Source organism: Hemicordylus capensis, chromosome 7, assembly GCF_027244095.1.
Source record: "Hemicordylus capensis ecotype Gifberg chromosome 7, rHemCap1.1.pri, whole genome shotgun sequence".
Lineage (NCBI taxonomy): Eukaryota > Metazoa > Chordata > Lepidosauria > Squamata > Cordylidae > Hemicordylus > Hemicordylus capensis.
Genome location: NC_069663.1, coordinates 22,607,460 through 22,625,957, shown reverse-complemented (window position 1 = coordinate 22,625,957; position 18,498 = coordinate 22,607,460). Strand labels below are relative to the sequence as shown.

Below are 18,498 nucleotides of genomic sequence, written 5' to 3'. Positions count from 1 at the left end.
ACTACATGGGAGCACTGTTTGCTGGAAGAGGTTCCCCTCGGCAATGGGGATCTAGTTCAGTGGTAGAGCATCAGCTTGTAGGCAGAAAGTTCCAGGTTCGCTCCCTGCCGACGCAGCAGGAAACAGGATGCAGGACTGGATAGGTTTGGGGCTAGACCTAGCAAAGTGCTTCTTCTGTTCTTATTATTGAAATAAAATGGTCTGCTGCCAAAGAAAGTCCTATTGCAACAGATAATGTGCTCCTACAACCAGTTTATCCCTCCAGTGTTTGGGAAACCATATAGTTCTCATTCTCTCACTCTCTTTCACTGTCTGTCTGTCTAACAGATTAGCTTGACATGCTAATCTTAGGTCTCAGATTAATAAAATAAGGAAGACACCACAAACGCTGAGTGTTTCCTGCGCTGGAGAGTTCAGTCCTGTCTCTGCTTCCTCTAAGCAACCATGAAGAGAGTCCTGATCCTCCACCTCATGTATGCTCTCCTGCCTTGTGTTCATGGTGAGTGCTCTTTTAACTTTAAGTTACAGGGCTGTCTCTGGGCTTTTGTAGGATCCCTGGGGGAAAGCCCACTAATGGGGCCCCAACGGTACCCTCCTAATCGATGTCCTCTCTCTGCTTCTCAGTTAGGGTTGCAACTCAGACTGGAACTATGCCTCAAGATTCCCCACCCCAGACGACACTTAACCCCATTTATTTCGGTTCATATTTTCAAACCATCAAAATCTCCAGGGTTGTTTCAGATTGAGGCCCAGGGGCGGTCCTTTCATGAGGCACCGTGATGCAGTCCCCTCAGGTGGCACATTTTGGGGCCTTCAGGAGGGCAAGAAGTCCCACCATTGAAGTAGCTCTTCAGGAACCAACTGAGCCCTAGCCAGTTTTGCAAGGAGGTCCTCTCCTCACACTCCTAGCCAAGCTGACAAGAAGCATCAGGAGAAAAGGGAAGGCTGCTAGTAACCTCCCCTCCTGCCTGCCCCCTGTGCCACATTCAAAGCTTGTAAGGGTCATTTTTGAATGGGAGCTTGGAGCAACAACTGAACAGGACTTGCGAGGTTAAATAGGAAGCATTCCGTATATGGAGATGGAGCTAAAGAGTCCACCCTTTAGATCAGACCTACTCAACTTGGGTTCCCCACAGGCGTGGAGGGAGGCCAGCAGCGGCCCGAGTGCTGCTGCTGCTATAGCCCCCCTTGCCCCACCTCCTGCATCTGACATAAGATGCAGGGAGTGTTTAGCCACACCCTCTGCATCTGATGTCAGATGCAGGGGCATGTCTGGGATGTGAGGTGCGGCCCCTGAGGGGCGGTGGTCCGGGTTCTTTGAACCCGTCTGCTCAATGGAGGCTCCGCCCCTGGTTCCCCAGCTGGTTTTGGACTACAACTCCCTTAATCCCCAGTTACAGTGGCCAATAGCTAGGAATTATGGGAGTTGTAGGCCAACATCTGCGGGAGGGCCGAAGTTGAGCAGCCCTGCTTTAGATAGTTCTGGGGTTTACTTTTTTTTTTCCTATTCAGGTTGAGTTTTGCATTGTCTCCAACAAATAATTTACCTTTGGGGCAGGGCCACAAAACGAGAGTTGACTCTGCATTTCTCTCAAGAGGAAGAACTCAATGGAGCTGGCCTCAACCGGAGGCACGAGGCGAGGCTCAATTTGTTACTCTAGGTGCTGCACTACCTTGGCCCACCCCAGCTGAGGCTGATTCATGGAGGCTCTAAGCCAGTTCTGGAAAGCTAGCAACCCTGTTCCCAGACAGAAGCAGAAAGGATGGAAAGAGGAGAAGTGTGTTCAACCAGGAAGGGTCCTTATCATGAGAGTTTCATCTCTGCCACTCTGTGTGGGCCTTGTTGATTGGGTCCAAAGCCAAGGCTTTATTGGCCCCCCTAGAGATCCTACTGGGGACCTGCACCCACTAATTCTGTTGATCATGCTAAGAGTAACTCATATTCTCATTGTTTCTTTCTTTTCCCCACCCCGCCAGGAGCTGGTATCACGTGTACTGTATGTAATCTTGGGAACACCACATGCTCCCATGAAGTGTGCAAAGAAGGAGAAATTTGTGTTGATCTAATAGAATTCTACACAGGTGGGTGCAAACAATAATAGATTGGCCAATACCTGTGATGTGGTATATCAGATAGACATTATGGCTGCCTTTGGTCGTAGTGCAGGGCTCCCTTCTGAACTGAAGGGCAGCCCCGACAGCCAATAGCAGCTGGAGCGAGGGAGGATCTTCCCTCAACTCTGGTTGCTGAAGGGGGAAACTGTGGTGCCAACATTCAGATGTAATGTTGGCACTGTGGAACCGGAGGTCCAGGCAGCAGAGTTTACTACAAATGAAGGTACAAAATACAGTTTGGGGAGGGAAACTAGAGATGTGCAAACTGGTTTGGAACTGACATTGAATTGGTTCAGTTCAATGACTTGATGTCAAGCCAGACACCGCGCCCCCCCCCCCGGTTCAGTTCTGCATCAAGCCGCCCCCCTGACCTGTTCGGGGGGCGGGGTTCAAAGTAAATATATATTTTTACTTCAATCCCCCCCTAAACCTAACCGGGGGGGGTGTTTCAAGGGGGCACGAACCCAAACTGGCTCGGTCCAGTCTGAGTCTAGTACGGACTCAAACTGAACCAGGTGCGAACAGGGTTTTGAACAGGGTTTTGTGCACACCCCTAAGGGAAACCATGAACCTGTTTTTGAAAGAAACCAACAACCTGTAGTTGCCCACAGTTGGACATCCAGTTCATGAAACTGGAGGTCCCTTCAGCTCTGGTTTTGTGTTACGTGTGAATGTGGCCAGTGAATTAATTGTGCACTGTTCCTCACAAAGAACAGGGAGGAGATAATGCGATTTGCTTTTGATATTCCTCTAGGTTCAAAGACCACTGGAGCCTACAAAGGCTGCATCAGCCAAAGTTCTTGCAAACCGTATGCCCTCACACTGAGCACAGCCAAAGGCAGGCAGTTCCAAAGCAGCATGGCCTGCTGTGCAAACGATAAGTGTGCTGCAGGGCTGAATTTTAGTGGTGAGTATTGGCAGAACTGGCCCGCTGTGTTTTATTGCTTTCACCGAGAGTTCTCTTCCGGCACTCTCTGAAGCTTTAGTTTAGAAAAAAGACGACTAAGGGGAGACATGATAGAGGTCCACAACATTATGTATGGTGTGGAGAGAGTAAACCTAGAGGAATTTTTCTCCCTCTCTCATAACACTAGAACCAGTGGTCATCCTATGAAATGGATGGCCATCATCTTTGGTGCAAAATGATGAATGACCAGAGAATCCACTATCATTTTGCACCAAAGAATCCGCTCTCACTTCAAAAATAGAAAATAACAACAAACCCAGTACCATATGGGCCTGTGGCTTGGGGAGTGGTTGGCAACCCTTGGGCGCTACACCACAACCCACTCTGGGCCACCCTGGTGTCCCCCCTCGTGGAGTTATGGGCCTGCCGACCTCCCCATTCCACCCTGGTTGCATATGAATGGGAGACTTGATGTGGGAGCACTGTAAGATGTTGCCTTTAGGGGATGGAGCTGCTCTGGGAAGAGCATCTAGGTTCAAAGTTCCCTCCCTGGCATCTCCAAGAGAGGGCTGAGAGAGATTCCTGCCTTCAACCTTGAAAAAGCCGCTGCTAGTCTGTGTTGACAATAATGAGCTAGATGGACCTATGTTCTGACTCAGTATATGGCAGCTTCCTATGATCCTAACCAGCCTAATGTGTCCTCACTTTTTTGCAACACCTGAACGGGACTAGCCTGTTCTCCCCACCCCCCACCCCCATCATCAGCTGCCTTGCACTCAACACCTGAACGGGACCAGCCTGTTCCCCCCCCCCCCCGCCACCACCCCCATTATCAGCTGCATTGCACACAGAAAGAGGGGTAGAAAAGATTAAATCCATAACCAAACCAAGAACAAAGCAAAAGGTGAGCTAGCTGACTGGTCAGCTTTATTAGAAACTGGCCAGTCTTGGGACATAAGAGACATCTTTGCTTGTGCCTGTCCCAGTTACATGCCGCTTGTCCCTCTTATCCATGGTCATGTGAGTTCTACCTCTGACTGTTTTACAGAGCCACTAGTGGGTGTTTCCGAAAACGGGGCTCATTGCCCTGCCTGTGAGAGCCTGAAGACAAGCCAGTGTGTCAGCCAAACACGCATCGCCTGCACAGGAATTGAACAGAAGTGCATTTCCCTTTCAGGAACATCACTAGGTATTTCTTCACACACCCCTGTTTACAGAGCAACGTTGTCCAATGGCCTTGTGTCATAAAGCCTTTCTGAGAGCCAGTGAAACACACATCACTTGGGTTATTCACCTGGAGCATTTCCAGACAGCAGGCTTGACTGTGAGGCTTGACTGTGAGTTCATATTTGCCCCCAAAACCGACGCGAAAAGTGAAAACCCGAATTGTTTGTGAATTGCTCCCCAATAGCTCGCAGGGATTTTGGGGTAAATCTGGCCGCTATGTGAACACACACTCTCCATCCCGGAGGAGAAGCAAGCTAAAAGCCCTGTCTGGAAATGCTCCTGGGGGAAGAAACGGGAAGTGGGATTTAGGGGAAAGGCCTTCTCTGGAGCCCTCAGTTTCCACTTCTGGGGAAAGCTACAGGGTTTGGGGGGAGTTACTAGAGGATCCAGGACTCACCATAGACAGGTGGTCTGAGATATTTTGCTGCCTGATGAAATTATTATGCCCCTCCCATCATGGACGGGTTCCTGCCATCATCAGGCCATGCTGGTACAACAGTGGCAGTGGCATGTAAGAATGCCACCAAGCCATGGGGGGGGGGTTTGTACACCCCCCAAAAAAAATGAAAGGAGGGGGAAGAAAAATGCAGAAGGTCCAAAGTTCCCTCCCTGGCAGCATCTCCAAGATAGGGCTGAGAGAGACTCCTGCCTGCAACCTTGGAGAAGCCGCTGCCAGTCTGGGTAGACAATACTGAGCTAGATGGACCAATGTCTGACTATGTACCTAAGAAGTCAAAACTGCCGAAAAGAGGAAATATTTGCAAAGGTGCCAATATAAACAGTTTATTTTAAATAAATAAATAAGCAAGCAAGCAAGCAAGCAAATAAATAAATAAATGAAATGCCAGCAAGCAAGAATTGGTGGAATCATCCGATTGAAAAGGTCACAGAAAATGAAGAGGCAAAAATCCTTTGGGATTTTCGAATACAAACTGATAGGCATTTCGCGCATAATACGTCGGATCTGACCGTCATCGAGAAGAACTGGGTTCTGATCATTGATATTGCAATCCCAGGGGATAGACGAGTTGGTGAAAAACAACTGGAGAAAATAACGAAATACAAGGATCTTCAGATTGAAATTGAGTAGCTCTGGAAAAAGAAGACAGTAGTGGTGCCAATAGTTGTTGGTGCCTTTGGTGCAGTACCAAAAGAACTTGAACACCATCTTGACACCTTGGGTACTGATAAAATTACAACACATCAGCTACAGAAGGCCACACTACTCAGGACAGCACGAATACTACAATGTAGGGGTGTGCACGGAACTGCCACACTGCGGTCCGGCACTGGGGTGGGGGGTCGCTTTAAGAGCGGCGGGATGGTTTACTTACCCCTCCCGCCACTTTCTGCTGTCGCGCCGTAATTTGTAGAGTAATTGGGGCGGCAGGATACCTCCCTGCCGCCCCTTCCCCGCTGCGGCTCTGCAAAGCTCCCAGTACTGCTTTGCGTGTGCGCACATTGTGCGCGCGCTTCACGTCACTGACGTGTGCGCGTGCAAAGCATTACTGGGAGCTTTGCAGAGCCGCAGCGGGGAAGGGGCGGCAGGGAGGTATCCTGCCGCCCCAATTACTCTACAAATTACGGCGCCACAGCAGAAAGCAGCGGGAGGGGTAAGTAAACCCTCCCGCCGCTCTTAAAGCGACCCCCACCCCCAATCCGAACCACCCAGGTCTGGACCGGTCCAGACCGGTCCGGAGGCCTTTTCAATGCCCTCCGGACCGGTCCGGGCCTATCCCTACTACAATGCTATCTTTAATTTTTCTTGAGTTATCTTAGACCCTTGGAAAGGGCCCAGTAATTAAAGTACCAAATCCAGTCAATAACATCTGGTAGACTGTGTGTAAATAGCCTAATAATAAAAACTGGGGATAATACCCCATACCAACAGGAATACTTGTGACACAAATATTCCTGTTGGTGTGGGAGTATTATCCCCAGAGATACAATTGCCTCTGAAGAAGAGCATCGCATGCTCAAAGCTTGTCAGGCAATACTGAATAAACAATTTGTTAAAAATTAATCAGCACCTTTGGGAATTTCTCTCCCTTTCTTCAGTTTTGGCATGGTACAGTCCTCAAGTGGTGAACATGCACGTGTGAACATAACCAACTCATTGGGCTCACTTATGCAGGTTCAAGATGGCTTCTGAATCTGCCCAAATCTGCCCAATCATAGCCTGGAAATTCGAGCTGGGGTGGAAGGACTGATTTGTGATTCCCCTGCTTTTTGCATCTCAGCTTTTTCTCTTCTCTCCACAGCTAATAATTCAATAAACTTCTCCATCCAAGGCTGTGCTACTGAGAGTGCCTGCAAATTGGGAAATAATAGCCTCATGGCCTTTGAAGGAAACGTCTACCAACTAAGCAAAGCACCACAGTGCACTGACAGAGGAAGTCTGAGCACTAGCATCTCTCCAACCACTATTTTTTTCCCTGCCATTGCTGGGTTCCTCTTAGTGAATGTCCTTCCTTGAGCAAGTCTTCCTGCATTTGCCTCTTCATCCACGTGGCAGTCTGATGTGCGGGATGAAAGCACCAAGTCTGTGTGATCTCTAGAATGGCAGAATAAAATGTTAAGGCTTTTCTTAATCACAAGGACTAGCAACCTTTTAAAAGAGAGCATGCGCCAGTGCTCAAATTACAGAAGGACCATGGCGGGGGTGGTGGTGGTTCTAAACTTTTTCTATAAAGTTTCAGGGGGGAAATCGTATGCCTGAAACTGGGTGGGTCTTGACTGAGCCAGAAGGTGGGTCTTGTGGATTTCACCAAGGGATCCCCTGCCTTTTCCCTCATAATTCAAGCACAGCTCTCACTAATTTTCAGTATATTTATCCCAAGACCCATAGGTCTCTAAAGATCCCAGGTGCCTCTTGTCTGTTAGTATGGAATGTTGTGTTACTTAAATTTTATTTTGTATTGATGTCTGTATCTGATCTAAGTTGGTCATAATAAATATTCAGATCCCAGGTGGCTTTATTGCCTCACAATAAACCATCCCCAGCCAGGGATGGAGGTACCTCCTAAGTATTTGAGGACTCCCCCCACCCTTATTTTATTGAACTCCCCACCAAACTTAACAATGCATATCTCCACCCCAAAGCATATTTCCTTTCCTTCCCAAATTTTAAATGAGGAGTTACTCCTCAAGTTTTCTTTCTCTCTGCATCCTTGGCGCCAGCCAACCAGTTAAAGTGTCCAGCTAATCAGACTGTACAGCCCAAAGCTCCAAATGCTTCCCGGTGAAATACAAAGTGCTGGTGATTATCTATAAAGCCCTAAATGGTGTAGGCCTGGGTTACCTAAGAGGACGCCTTCTTGAGCACAATCCCACCTGCTTCTTCAGGTCAGCCAGGGAGGTCCACCTGCAGTTCCAGCCACCTCGTTTGGTGGCAGCTTGGGGTTGGCTCTTCTCTGTGGACACCCCTGAGCTTTGAAGGCACTCCCTGCTGAGATATGAGGCATAACATCTCTGGTGGCCTTTAGGGCAGCCATAAAATCACATCTCTTTTGCAAAGCTTTTGACGGATGTTTTGAATTGCTTTTCATCCTTTCTATCTATTATTGTTGGATGTAAACTGCCTTGAGATTTTATGATTTGGTGGCGTACAAATTCAAATAAAGCAATTGATCAATCAATCTAATTGGTGCACCTGTGGGCTGAACACAAGATTGTGTGACACCGAGTTCTCTAAGATTTTACAACTGAGCTGTGGAGCAGAGGCACACCCATCTGGACGCACACTTAGCTATTACCTGAAGACTGGATTTTCTGGGTGGGAGGTAGGGTGTTGACTTTAGGGATTTAGAGCTTATCCCAGAGATGGGGCTGACCTCAGTGTGTAGAGGTCTAGAAGGCAGCAATGTGCTTGGGTGAAGGGTAAGCCATGACTGCCTTTCCCTGGGGGCTCAGAAGTGCTAGGGTCTCCGTGGGGGATATTATTTCAGGGTGACAGGGGTTAGGTCCCCATAGGGTAGGGAGCTGTGGTTCGGCTCCTCCCTTTGGCGGTCTCCCTACGAGACTCCTAGCTACGGTGATAAACATTGTCTCATTCATGGGCCCTTGATGGGCCCTTGATGCGCTGGTGAGTCCAGACTGTGGTTCTCAAGGAGCAGAGGTGGGGTATCAAGGGGGTCCAATTCTGGACTCACAAACAGTACAGGTGACCTCTAGAAAAAGCCAGCAGCCAGAGTGTGCTTCCTGTGACTTCTGCAATCCCCCAACTGGCAGTTGGAGCAGAATGTTCTTTCTGACAGGGAGGAGGGAACCAGGCTCTTTCTCTGGCTGATGGCACTGAGAGCATCAGATAGATGACACACAATGGGTACTTAGCTTTTGACCTCTAACAACAACTTCTGGTTAATTTTGCTAGTGTGGATATTTATATACTGCTTTTCATCAACAACAGGATAGTTCACAGAGCAGTTTACACACACACACACACACACACACACACACACACAGAGAAATATGATGGTTCCCTGTCCCCAGAGGGCTCACAATCTAAAAAGTAATACAAGGTAAACACCAACAGCAGCCACTGGAGGGATGCTGTGCTGGGGTTGGATAGGGACAGTTGCTCTCCCCCTGCTAAATAGAAGAGAATCACCACTGTCAAAGATGCCTCTTTGCTAATTTAGCAGGGGGTTATTAGACCTCATATCTCAATAACTTGATTTGGTTATCATTATTATTTTTAGTTTTTAAGCCCCGTAAGGCTTCTATTTTTGATTATTTGTGTTTAATGTGTATTTGGGGTTATTAAGATCTTGTGTTTAAAAAAAAGGTGACAACATGACAAAGGCTCCAATTCTGGACACACAGAATTGGGTGTCAGTCCTGCTGATAGGGAGGACTTACTCCTGAGTAAACATGTGCAGGATTTTGCTCAAAAAACCCTTAAATGTGGAGGTAAAGATTTCCCATTCAGAAGAAGAATTCTCAGTCTGATTTCCAAATTTCACGTTCAAAAGCAGAGTGGCCAAACTGGAGGTTCGAGTGAATTTCATTTATTTGCGAATATTTGTTGCAATGCTTGCTAATCATAGCAGTCAGAACAACATATCTAGAAAGCCATGACTGTGCACTGCAGTTGTACTTTAACTCTTTAGGGTGCAATCTTAATCATACAGGAGGCCCATCAGACTGTGCATATCCACAGACTTGCATATCCCGCTTTCGCGGATCCACGATTGGGTCTTAGGGACCTGAGTTCTTTACTCTTGGGTAGAAAGATAGGCAAAATTTGCCTGTCCATGATACCTGAGTGGCTAGAAATGATTTCCGATGTCATTTTCTGGCTGCCATTTTGCAATGTGGACCCATTTTGTGGCCTTTAAAAAGAAAAAGAAAAAGAAATAAGATATTTCCCCCCATGAATATTCACAAAATTTGTGAAAATTTGGAAGGTCTGGAGGGTGGTCTTGCTGGAAAGCTGGAGAGCAAAGTATTGTGGTTTATTCCTCTTATTTCTGCCTTTTTTTGACCTTTGTTTTGGTTTAAGGAACCTGGATTCCCATAGGGGTAAGGTTTCTATTTGCGGTTTCCATACTTGGAGTTGCAAGCAAGAATGGAATCCTCAGATAAAGGGGGCATCCTGTACTTATTTAGGGAACTAATCCCACTCAACACAGTGGGGCTTACTTCTGAGTAAACTATGTACTAGTACTACTAATATTTATATACTGCTTTCCTCTGCATGTGGTTTACATAGAGAGAGAAATAAATAAATAAATAAATAAATAAATAGGTAGTTCCCTGTCCCCAAAGGGCTCACAATCTCAAACCAAAACAGGAGAGCTTGTCCTGTGGCAGCAAGCATGACTTGTCCCCTTAGCTAAGCAGGGTCTGCCCTGGTTGCATATGAATGGGAGACTAGAAGTTTGAGAACTAGATATTCCTTTCAGGGGATGGTGCTGTTTTGGGAAAAGCATCTAGGTTCCAAGTTCCCTCCCTGGCAGCATCTCCAAGATTGGGCTGAGAGAGACTCCTGCCTGCAACCTTGCAGAAACTGTTGCCAGTCTGTGAAGACAATACTAAGCTAAATAGACCAATGGTCTGACTCAGTCTGGCAGCTTCCTGTGTTCCTATGCTCCTATGAAACATAAAGTAAGCTCCAGCAACAGCCACTGGAGGGATGTTGTGCTGGGGCTAGATAGGGCCAGTTGCTCCCCGCCCACTAAATAAAGAGCATCACCACGTTAAAGAGGTGTCTCTTTGCTCAGTTAAAAGGTAAAGTTGTGCTGTCGAGTGGGTGTTGACTCCTGGTGACCTTAGAGCCCTGTGGTGTTCTTTGGCAGAATACAGGAGGGGTTGACCATGGCCAGCTCCCGCGCACATCTCCCTATATTGCTGCTGCCTGATGTAGTGGGAAACAAACCAGCAGGGATTCAAACCGGCCACCTCTTGCTCCCTAGGCAAGTTATTTCCCTTCTGTGCCATTAGGTGGCTCTTGCTCAGTTAGCAGGAGATCAACATTCTCAGGATTATGTTGTGAGGGTCCCCCTCCTTTTGCTCAATGAACAGCTGCACTCCCCATGATTTCCCAGATTTAGACGACACTCTCCACACACCCTTTTCTCTATAACACATTGGCCTCCATCCCAGAAGCCTGAGAAGGTCCATTCAATTCACTTGCCTTTGCATGTCGTTATGGTCAGCAACCCCAGGACAGGTGCTGGCTTTATCCAGGAATAGACCCTACCTGAAGCCAGAGAGACCAGGAACTGTTCCACACACCCCATCCTGCTGGCCTTCCCCACTCTCCTCCCCAGAAGCTATAAAAACCCCTGGACGGAGGACAACACACCCTGCGTGCCGCTGCCTCCTCTGCTCCAACCTTGCGCTCAATCTGTTGTGTTTCCCAGGACCATGCAGGCATCTCTGATCTTCTTCCTCTTCTCCATCCTGCTTGCGACTGGTAAGTCCTGAATCGAATGTGTGCCATCAAACAGATAGGAGGCATTTCTAATTTAAGGTGTTCCTGGCATGTGTGAATCATACTTAGCACTGCGGAACCTTGGGTCACGGTCCTTGTCATACACAGAGGTGCCTTCCAACTTGGAAAATATGTTTTTTAATCAGCTTTGGCTGATATGTCGGCTGCGCCCATTTCTGCAGGAAAATGACCTCAAAACAGTAGTGCATGTGCTGGTAACCTCCAGGCTTGACTACTGTAATGCACTCTATGTGGGGCTGCCTTTGTAGGCAGTCCGGACATTACAACTGGTGGAGAATGCAGCAGCCAGGTTGGTCTCTGGGACAATCCGAAGGGACCATTTAACACCAATTTTTAAAGGACTGCACTACCTGCCAATATGTTTCTGAGAGCCTACTCTGTGGCTGCCCCAGGGCTTTGGAATGCACTCCCTGTCAAAATAAGAGTGTCTCCATCTCTGACTGCTTTTTAAAAGGCCCTTTACACACCTGTTTTTGCAGGCTTTTAATTAGAACTAATTTTAAACTATATAATTATTTTACTCTGTCAGATTGTTTTAACTTTCATTCTGTGAATGTTTTTTTTAATTGTTTTTCTTTGGTGAAAGTGCTTAAATGGTTTTTGTTTTTATTTTAATATTGCAATTTGGATTATGTACACCGCCTAGAGATATGCATATCAGGCAGTATATATAGATAGAGAGATAGATCCACCTCCCCACGGCTGTTTTTCCCTTCCAGGTGTTTGTCTGGAGTGTGAATTCTGCAGCAGCCAAACTGCCAACTGCAAGGGGCTGTCACAACTCTGCACACCATCAGAAGATGTCTGCCTCACCCTCACCATAGAGACCATCGTTGGTGGGTGGCTGCCTTTTGGGGGGGGAGGGGCTTGCTCCATGCTTGGGGTTTCTTTTCATGAATGAGTGTCAAAAAAGTGGGGGGGGGGATCTAAAGCTAGGAAAGTGTACACTACACACTTCTGTTGTTTATGATTGAATGATTTAAGTACTAGGGATGTGCGAATCGATTTCGATACAAATCGATTTGTACCCGAATCGAGCTGATTCGGGCGACAGAACAAATCGCCCCTTTGGCCCATCCCGCATGGGAAGTACCCATCCTGCATGGGAATTGTAGTTAAGAGAGTCCTTTGCTGCTGCTTCCCACACTGTAGTTCGGGGGGGGGCATTTGATTTGCAGGTAGAAGGTTCAGCAGTGGCCCCAAATGTTCGGGCACCTGAAGTGGGGTGCCAAATGCTACTCTCCATCCACCCCCTGAACACTTATCCCCTTGAGCATTTCAGAGGGCTGAAAGCAGCTTATCTTCTCCAGAGAGTGTTGCGCATGCAAAAAAAAGCATGGAAAGTCAGCATGCCCAAGACAGGCATGATCTGGGCATGCAAATCAGCATGGAAAGGAAAATTAGGGGGGCCGAGTTAGGATTGGCAACAAGCAGAAGCATCATTTGACCCTGGAGAAGCAGCAGCCGGGCAGGGATTTCTGCCCGTAGAGTTGGGTTGGCTAGAGTGGCGCCCCCAAAGGCTTTGTGACACTGCTGGCCACAGCAGAGATGAACGTACAGAAGGGGTGGAATGACTCCAAATCAGTTTCATAGGCTGGCCCCGAGAGGGCCCCAAGTCCAAACCCTGGTTCCTCCAGGTAGGACTGGGGAAGGGCCCTGTCCGAAACCCTTGAGAACTACTTTTAAAACTATGTGCACAGATGCAGGAATTACTGGGCAGATGTGAGGCCCTCCACAAGCAATGGGCCACCAGCTGATTTCCTTAGGTCAGGGGTTTCCAAGCTGTGGCACACCAGATGCTGCTGGACTACCACAATCCCCACCGACAATAAACTGCAGCCGGGGGTGATGGGATTTGTAGTTCAGCAACATCTGGAGTGCTGCACGTTGGGAATGCCTGCCTTCGGTGCTCCCTGGCCGGCCAGCTTCAGTCAAGGCCTGACCCAGGTGAGGGTCAGTCACTTTCCCCTTGGTTTTTAAACAGGTTTTATTTTTGTTAGCAGCTTTGGATACTTCAAAATGGAGGCTCCCACCCTGTGGTCCTCCAGAGGTCACCGAACTACAAGCCCCATCATCCTCAGCTACAGTTTATTGTGGCTGGGGATGATGGGAGCTGTAGTTCAGCAACATCTGGAGGACCACTGGTTGGGAATCCCAGCTTTAGAAGAAAAGCAGCATATATACTTAAGAGAAAACACCAACCCTCATCTCAAGTTGGGGAGAGAGCTGGTCTTGTGGTAGCCAGCATGACTTGTCCCCGTAGCTAAGCAGGGTCTGCCCTGGTTGCATATGAATGGGAGACTTGATGTGTGAGCACTGTGGGATATTCCCCTTCTTAGGGGATGGAGCCGCTCTGGGAAGAGCATCTGAGGTTCCAAGTTCCCTCCCTGGCAGCATCTCCAAGACAGGGCTGAGAGAGATTCCTGCCTGCAACCTTGGAGAAGCCGCCGCCAGCCTGTGAAGACACTACTGAGCTAGATAGACCAAGGGTCTGACTCAGTATATGGCAGCTTCCTATGTTCCTAAGTTGTTGTTTCCCCCTGTGCGAACCAGAGGATGCGGTAGTAATTATTGCAACGTACAAAGGCTGCACAAGGTCCGTCCACTGCAGCCGGTCGCCCATGACCTTCACCTTCCCTTTGAAGCGCAAACGGAGAGCCTCCAAGTGCTGCCGCAAGGATCTTTGCAACCGTGGAATGGTGACACGTAAGCAGCTCCTCCCACCATTTATCCCCGCCCCTTCCCCTCCTCTTAAAGGGCAACGCGCAGTTCCAAAATGGCGGCCAGCTGCTGCCTGAACATCCTTTCTCTGGGCCTGGTGCAGGCCTTGAACAGGGACCTCCTCTACCCTCCCTGCTATGAAAGGTGGTGTTTGGTGTCCTTCCACTTCTTTAGTTTCCTTGGTTAGAACTTTCCAGTTCTGGAGGCCTGGTTTGTATTTTATAGCCAGGTCTGGACAGAATACCCCATACAAAAAAATGGGGAATAGATCTGCATAAGCACCCTCAAGCCCGTTCTTGCATTTAGACTCATTTCCCCCCTTATAATAGTCTTGGGTCCAGATGCAGCTCCACGCCTGGAGTTCCATGCCGAGGTAAAATGCCCCACCTCAGGCTTGGGACTCTTTCGAGAATGAATCCAGACTGTCCCAGAGGTAGTAGCCTCTGACAGCCAGTGTAGAATAGTGCTTAGAGTGTTGGACTAGGACCGGGGAGACCCGAGTTCAAATCCCCACTCAGCCATGAAACTCAACAGGTGACTCCAGGCCAGTCACTTATCTCTCAGCCTAACCTACCTCACAGGGTTGTTGTGAGGAGCATTTGCAGTGCTTTGGTCTCCTCAGAGCCAAAGTGGAATATAAATGTAAAATGTAGGGTTGTCACCATTCAGGAATCAGATGTTCTATCCAGAAGTAGAAGTGTCATTCCGGAAATGAAATGTCCAGGGACCTGAGCAGGAAAATTGCTTTAACAATCCCCTTCCCCTCCTTTTTGGAGGGATCATCTGATATCCTGGAAGGGGGAAGTTGCTTGTGAATGTGAATACCCCTGTTAACTTGGCAGAGAGGCACCTTTTAGCATGGTGATTCTCTTTATTTAGCAGGGGGAGAGGAACTGGCCCTATCCAACCCCAGCACAGGACCTCCAGTGACTGTTGCTGGTGTCTAACTGATGTTTCTTTTAGATTGCGAGCCCTTTGGGGACAGGGAACCAACTTATTTATTTATTTATTTATTATTTCTCTGTGTAAACCGCCTTGAGCCATTTTTGGAAGGGCGATATAGAAATCGAATTTAAAAATAAAAATAAATAAATAAATGTACTACCCAGTTCAGAATGACAAAACTGATCAGGCAGGAGAAGTGGGAGGGTGTGGCCTTGTGGGTAGCAAGCACAAACTGTCCCCTTTGCTAAGCAGGGTCTACCCTGGTTTCCATTTGAATGGGAGACTACATGTGAGCACTGTGAAATATTCCCCATAGGGGATAGGGCCGCTCTGGGCAGAGCATTCTGTAGAAGGTTCCGCGTTCCCTCCCTGGCATCTCCAAGAAAGGATGGAAAGACTCCTGCCTGCAACCTTGGAGAAGCCACTGCCAGTCTGTGCAGGCAATACTGAGCCTGATGGACCAATGGTCTGACTCAGTATATGGCAGCTGCCTATATCCTTATGTCCTGACCCGTCTCTGCTTATTTCCAGTGCCAAAATTCGGGATCAGACCGAACGGGCTGAAGTGTCCTGGATGCATCTCGCAGGATCCAAGTTGCCCACCCACTGAACTAATACACTGCCATGGCTGGGAAGACCATTGTGTCTATTATAATGTGGATGTGGAACAGGGTAAGACCTAAGGGTGGCACTGTAGCATCAGGGGCACAGGCAATGGGACGAGGTGGCAGCTCAAAACGGGAGCAAGATTTTGCACCCTCTGGGGATGAAGACGAGAGCCAAACAGGGACGGCCCTTCCATGAGGCAGGATGAGGCGGTCAGGGTCAGGCAGTCAAGCAAGGAGGGGCACAGTGGGTGGCAAATGCTGCTTCCCAAAGGAACAGAGGACTCTGCCTTATACCGAGTCAGACCACCGATCCACCTAACTCAGTACAGTCATCGTTTACCACTCACGGTTTTACCAACCGCAGTTTTGAGTATATGCGAATAGGAAATTGTGACTGGCCTTGCCAACGGCGACCCAAGTATCTGCTGTGGGCGAGGATTTTTTGAGTGATTTTTGGGGGTGGTGGTGATTTGTTCAGTGCTTTTGGAGAGGGAGTGTTCAGCGGTTCGATCTGCTCATTCCTCTTGCGGACCCTTGCCAATTTGCCTTTGAGTGATTTTTGAGGGGATTCAAAATATTTCCAGAGGTTCGATCTGCTCATTCTTCTTGGTGACTCTTGGTGATATCACAGGATTGTTTGTGATATTTTAGCATTTGGGGGGTATTTCCCCCCTTTATTTTTAGGTCTTTTTGCAGTTGTGATTCCCCTAACCCCCCCATTTCCCATAGACTTTCATGCCCCGCCAACCGCAAATTTGCCAACGGTGAGGATTTGCCAGAACGGAACCTTGCTTAGCAAGGGATGACTGTATTGTATACACCTGGGTTAGGCAACTTGGGCTCCCCAGCTGTTGTTGAACTACAACTCCCATCATCCCCAGGTGGAATAAATTATGGCTGGGGGTGATGGGAGTTGTAGTCCAATAGCTGGTGAGCCAAGGTTGCCTACTCCTTAGGGAAAGCTTCTCTAAGCTTTCAGGCAGGAGTCTTTCCCAGGAGAGCAGAAGCAGGAGAGAGGGCATGCCTTCATCTTTTGCCTGTGGGCTTCTCAGAGGCATCTGATGGGCCACTTTGAGGAATCGGATGTTGGACTAGATAGGCCTTGGGCCTGATCCAGCAGGGCTGTTCTGATGTTCTTACATAGCTCTACCTGGAGATTCTGCTAGGGATTGCACCTGGGACCTTCTGCATGCAAAGCATATGAGCCATGACCCCATCTCCATGATGGTACAATACCTTGGGATACCCCGGTTTAGTTCATATTATAGGCCAGGGTTGCACAACTTCGGCCCTCCTGCAGATGTTGGACTACAACTCCCATAACCCCCAATAACTGGGCACTGTGGCTGTGGATGATGGGAGTTGTAGTTCAAAACCATTTGAAGTGGTTTGGGGGCTGAAGTTATACAGCCCTGATATCGATCCCCTGAGCTGATCTCTCTCTCTCTCTCTCTCTCTCTCTCTCTCTCTCTCTCTCTCTCTCTCTCTCTCTCTCCATTTCTTCAGGTGGCATGATTTATTCTCATGTGAAACGTGGCTGTGGGACCAGGAACTCTTGTATGCATCACTCACGTGTGTTTGGGGTGCCTGGGAAGTTTATGGAAACGTATAAGAAAGCCCAATGCACTCCAGCCCCAAGGATACACACTAAGCACCGACATTCTCACAAGAACAGAGACTCCGGCTAACAAAAACATCCGCTGAAGCATCTTGCTTTCCAGCAGCTGAAGTCCAAAAGAAATCTAAAAATAAATAAAAATCCAGGCATTATTCTTGGCATCTTCCATTTCTATTGATTTTATGAGGTTGGATAACTAGATTGCTTTTCTACTTGGCAGAATCAAACTGAATAAATTCTTATTAAGAGTGCAGAAGTCTTGATTATTTGAAGGCTGTTTGGAAATCCATGCCCATGTCTTTCGTCACTTTCGATAACCATTTTGGGATCCACTGCAATACGTATCGCCTTGCAAGGTAGCAATGTCCATCATCACATTTCACTGCCTTAAAGCTGTGCACAGTTATGGTTACACTTCCCAGCTGTCCCAGTTGCCAGGAAATTGAGGACCGACAAAAGGAAGTACTATTTCACATAGCACCTAATTAATATTTATGGAATTCTCTGCCATGGGATGTGGTGATGGCCACTAGCTTGGATGGCTTCAAAAGGGACTTAGACAAATTCACAGAGGACAGGTCTATCAATGGCTACTAGACTTTGCCTCCATTCTCAGAGGCAGGATACATCCAAATACCTGTTGCAGGGGAACAACAGCAGGAGAGAGAGCATGCCTTCATCTCTTGCCTGTGGGCTTCCTAGGGACATCTGGTGAAGCGCTGTTTGGCCTGATCCAGCATGACTTTTCTTGTGTTCTTCTGTATACTTGCAAAGGTGTGCATTCCACTTCCCAAGGAAAGCACTGGCTAGAGACAGTTAAATAAGCCCCGATATTCATATAAACTCAGCATGGACTAGTAGCCTGCACAGGCAGTCAGAAAAGAGCATTTTCCAAGGAAGGTTGTTCTGTGATGCAGGAGAAGGTCACCAGTGATCGGACAGTTCCATGGCTTTAAAATGGCCAACTCACCCGTAGCCAGCAGAGCAGAAAGGAGGCAGCCAGCCAGAGGAGTCTTCATGGCACCACAAATCTCCAAGGCCGAAGCGCCAACTTGTGTGTGCGATGAACGTAGAGGCAGGCATATATGCAGAGGACCATGTGTGTGAATGAGATGGTGAGTTCTCAGTCCATGCCAGCACGAGTTACAGCTCTGAGGACTGAAATACTGTGCATGGAACGTACAGTTCCTGACCACATCCGGTTACAGAGACATCAATTACTGGCTGGAACACAGATCTGTCTCGGGCTTAGCAAGCACAACGACATTTCAGGCTAAGAAACCCAAAGGTCCTGGGCACTCATGATGTGTGTACAGGATAAACGGAGTTCTGAATCGTGAATGTGTGTACATGATAAACGGAGGTCTGAATCTTGGTCACATTCAGCTCCAGGGTCCAG

At 48.1% G+C, this 18,498-nt stretch overlaps 2 protein-coding genes across 2 annotated transcripts; both read left to right on the top strand.

The window, feature by feature from the left end:
• The first annotated feature begins 444 nt into the window (after positions 1-444).
• LOC128332863 (phospholipase A2 inhibitor and Ly6/PLAUR domain-containing protein-like) lies at positions 445-6,725 on the top strand. The gene is made up of 4 exons (XM_053267634.1): positions 445-499; positions 2,870-3,022; positions 4,071-4,211; positions 6,511-6,725. The coding sequence occupies exons 1-4, from the start codon at positions 445-447 to the stop codon at positions 6,723-6,725; spliced, it is 564 nt and encodes a 187-aa protein (XP_053123609.1).
• A 1,746-nt stretch (positions 6,726-8,471) lies between these two features.
• On the top strand, positions 8,472-17,251 carry LOC128332491 (phospholipase A2 inhibitor and Ly6/PLAUR domain-containing protein-like). The gene is made up of 6 exons (XM_053266806.1): positions 8,472-8,573; positions 11,116-11,168; positions 11,927-12,043; positions 13,761-13,913; positions 15,405-15,545; positions 16,988-17,251. Exons 1-6 carry the CDS (start codon positions 8,560-8,562, stop codon positions 17,167-17,169), a joined length of 660 nt encoding a protein of 219 aa, XP_053122781.1. The 5' UTR covers positions 8,472-8,559; the 3' UTR covers positions 17,170-17,251.
• The last annotated feature ends 1,247 nt before the right edge of the window (positions 17,252-18,498 follow it).

Bases quoted from the DNA above. Each gene is read 5' to 3' on its own strand.
- LOC128332863 (XM_053267634.1), top strand. From the start codon at position 445: ATGAAGAGAGTCCTGATCCTCCACCTCATGTATGCTCTCCTGCCTTGT. The intron at 500-2,869 runs GTGAGTGCTCTT...ATATTCCTCTAG, and splicing joins TCTCCTGCCTTGTGTTCATG to GTTCAAAGACCACTGGAGCC. The intron at 3,023-4,070 runs GTGAGTATTGGC...ACTGTTTTACAG, and splicing joins TGCAGGGCTGAATTTTAGTG to AGCCACTAGTGGGTGTTTCC.
- LOC128332491 (XM_053266806.1), top strand. The intron at 12,044-13,760 runs GTGGGTGGCTGC...TGTGCGAACCAG, and splicing joins CACCATAGAGACCATCGTTG to AGGATGCGGTAGTAATTATT. The intron at 13,914-15,404 runs GTAAGCAGCTCC...GCTTATTTCCAG, and splicing joins CAACCGTGGAATGGTGACAC to TGCCAAAATTCGGGATCAGA.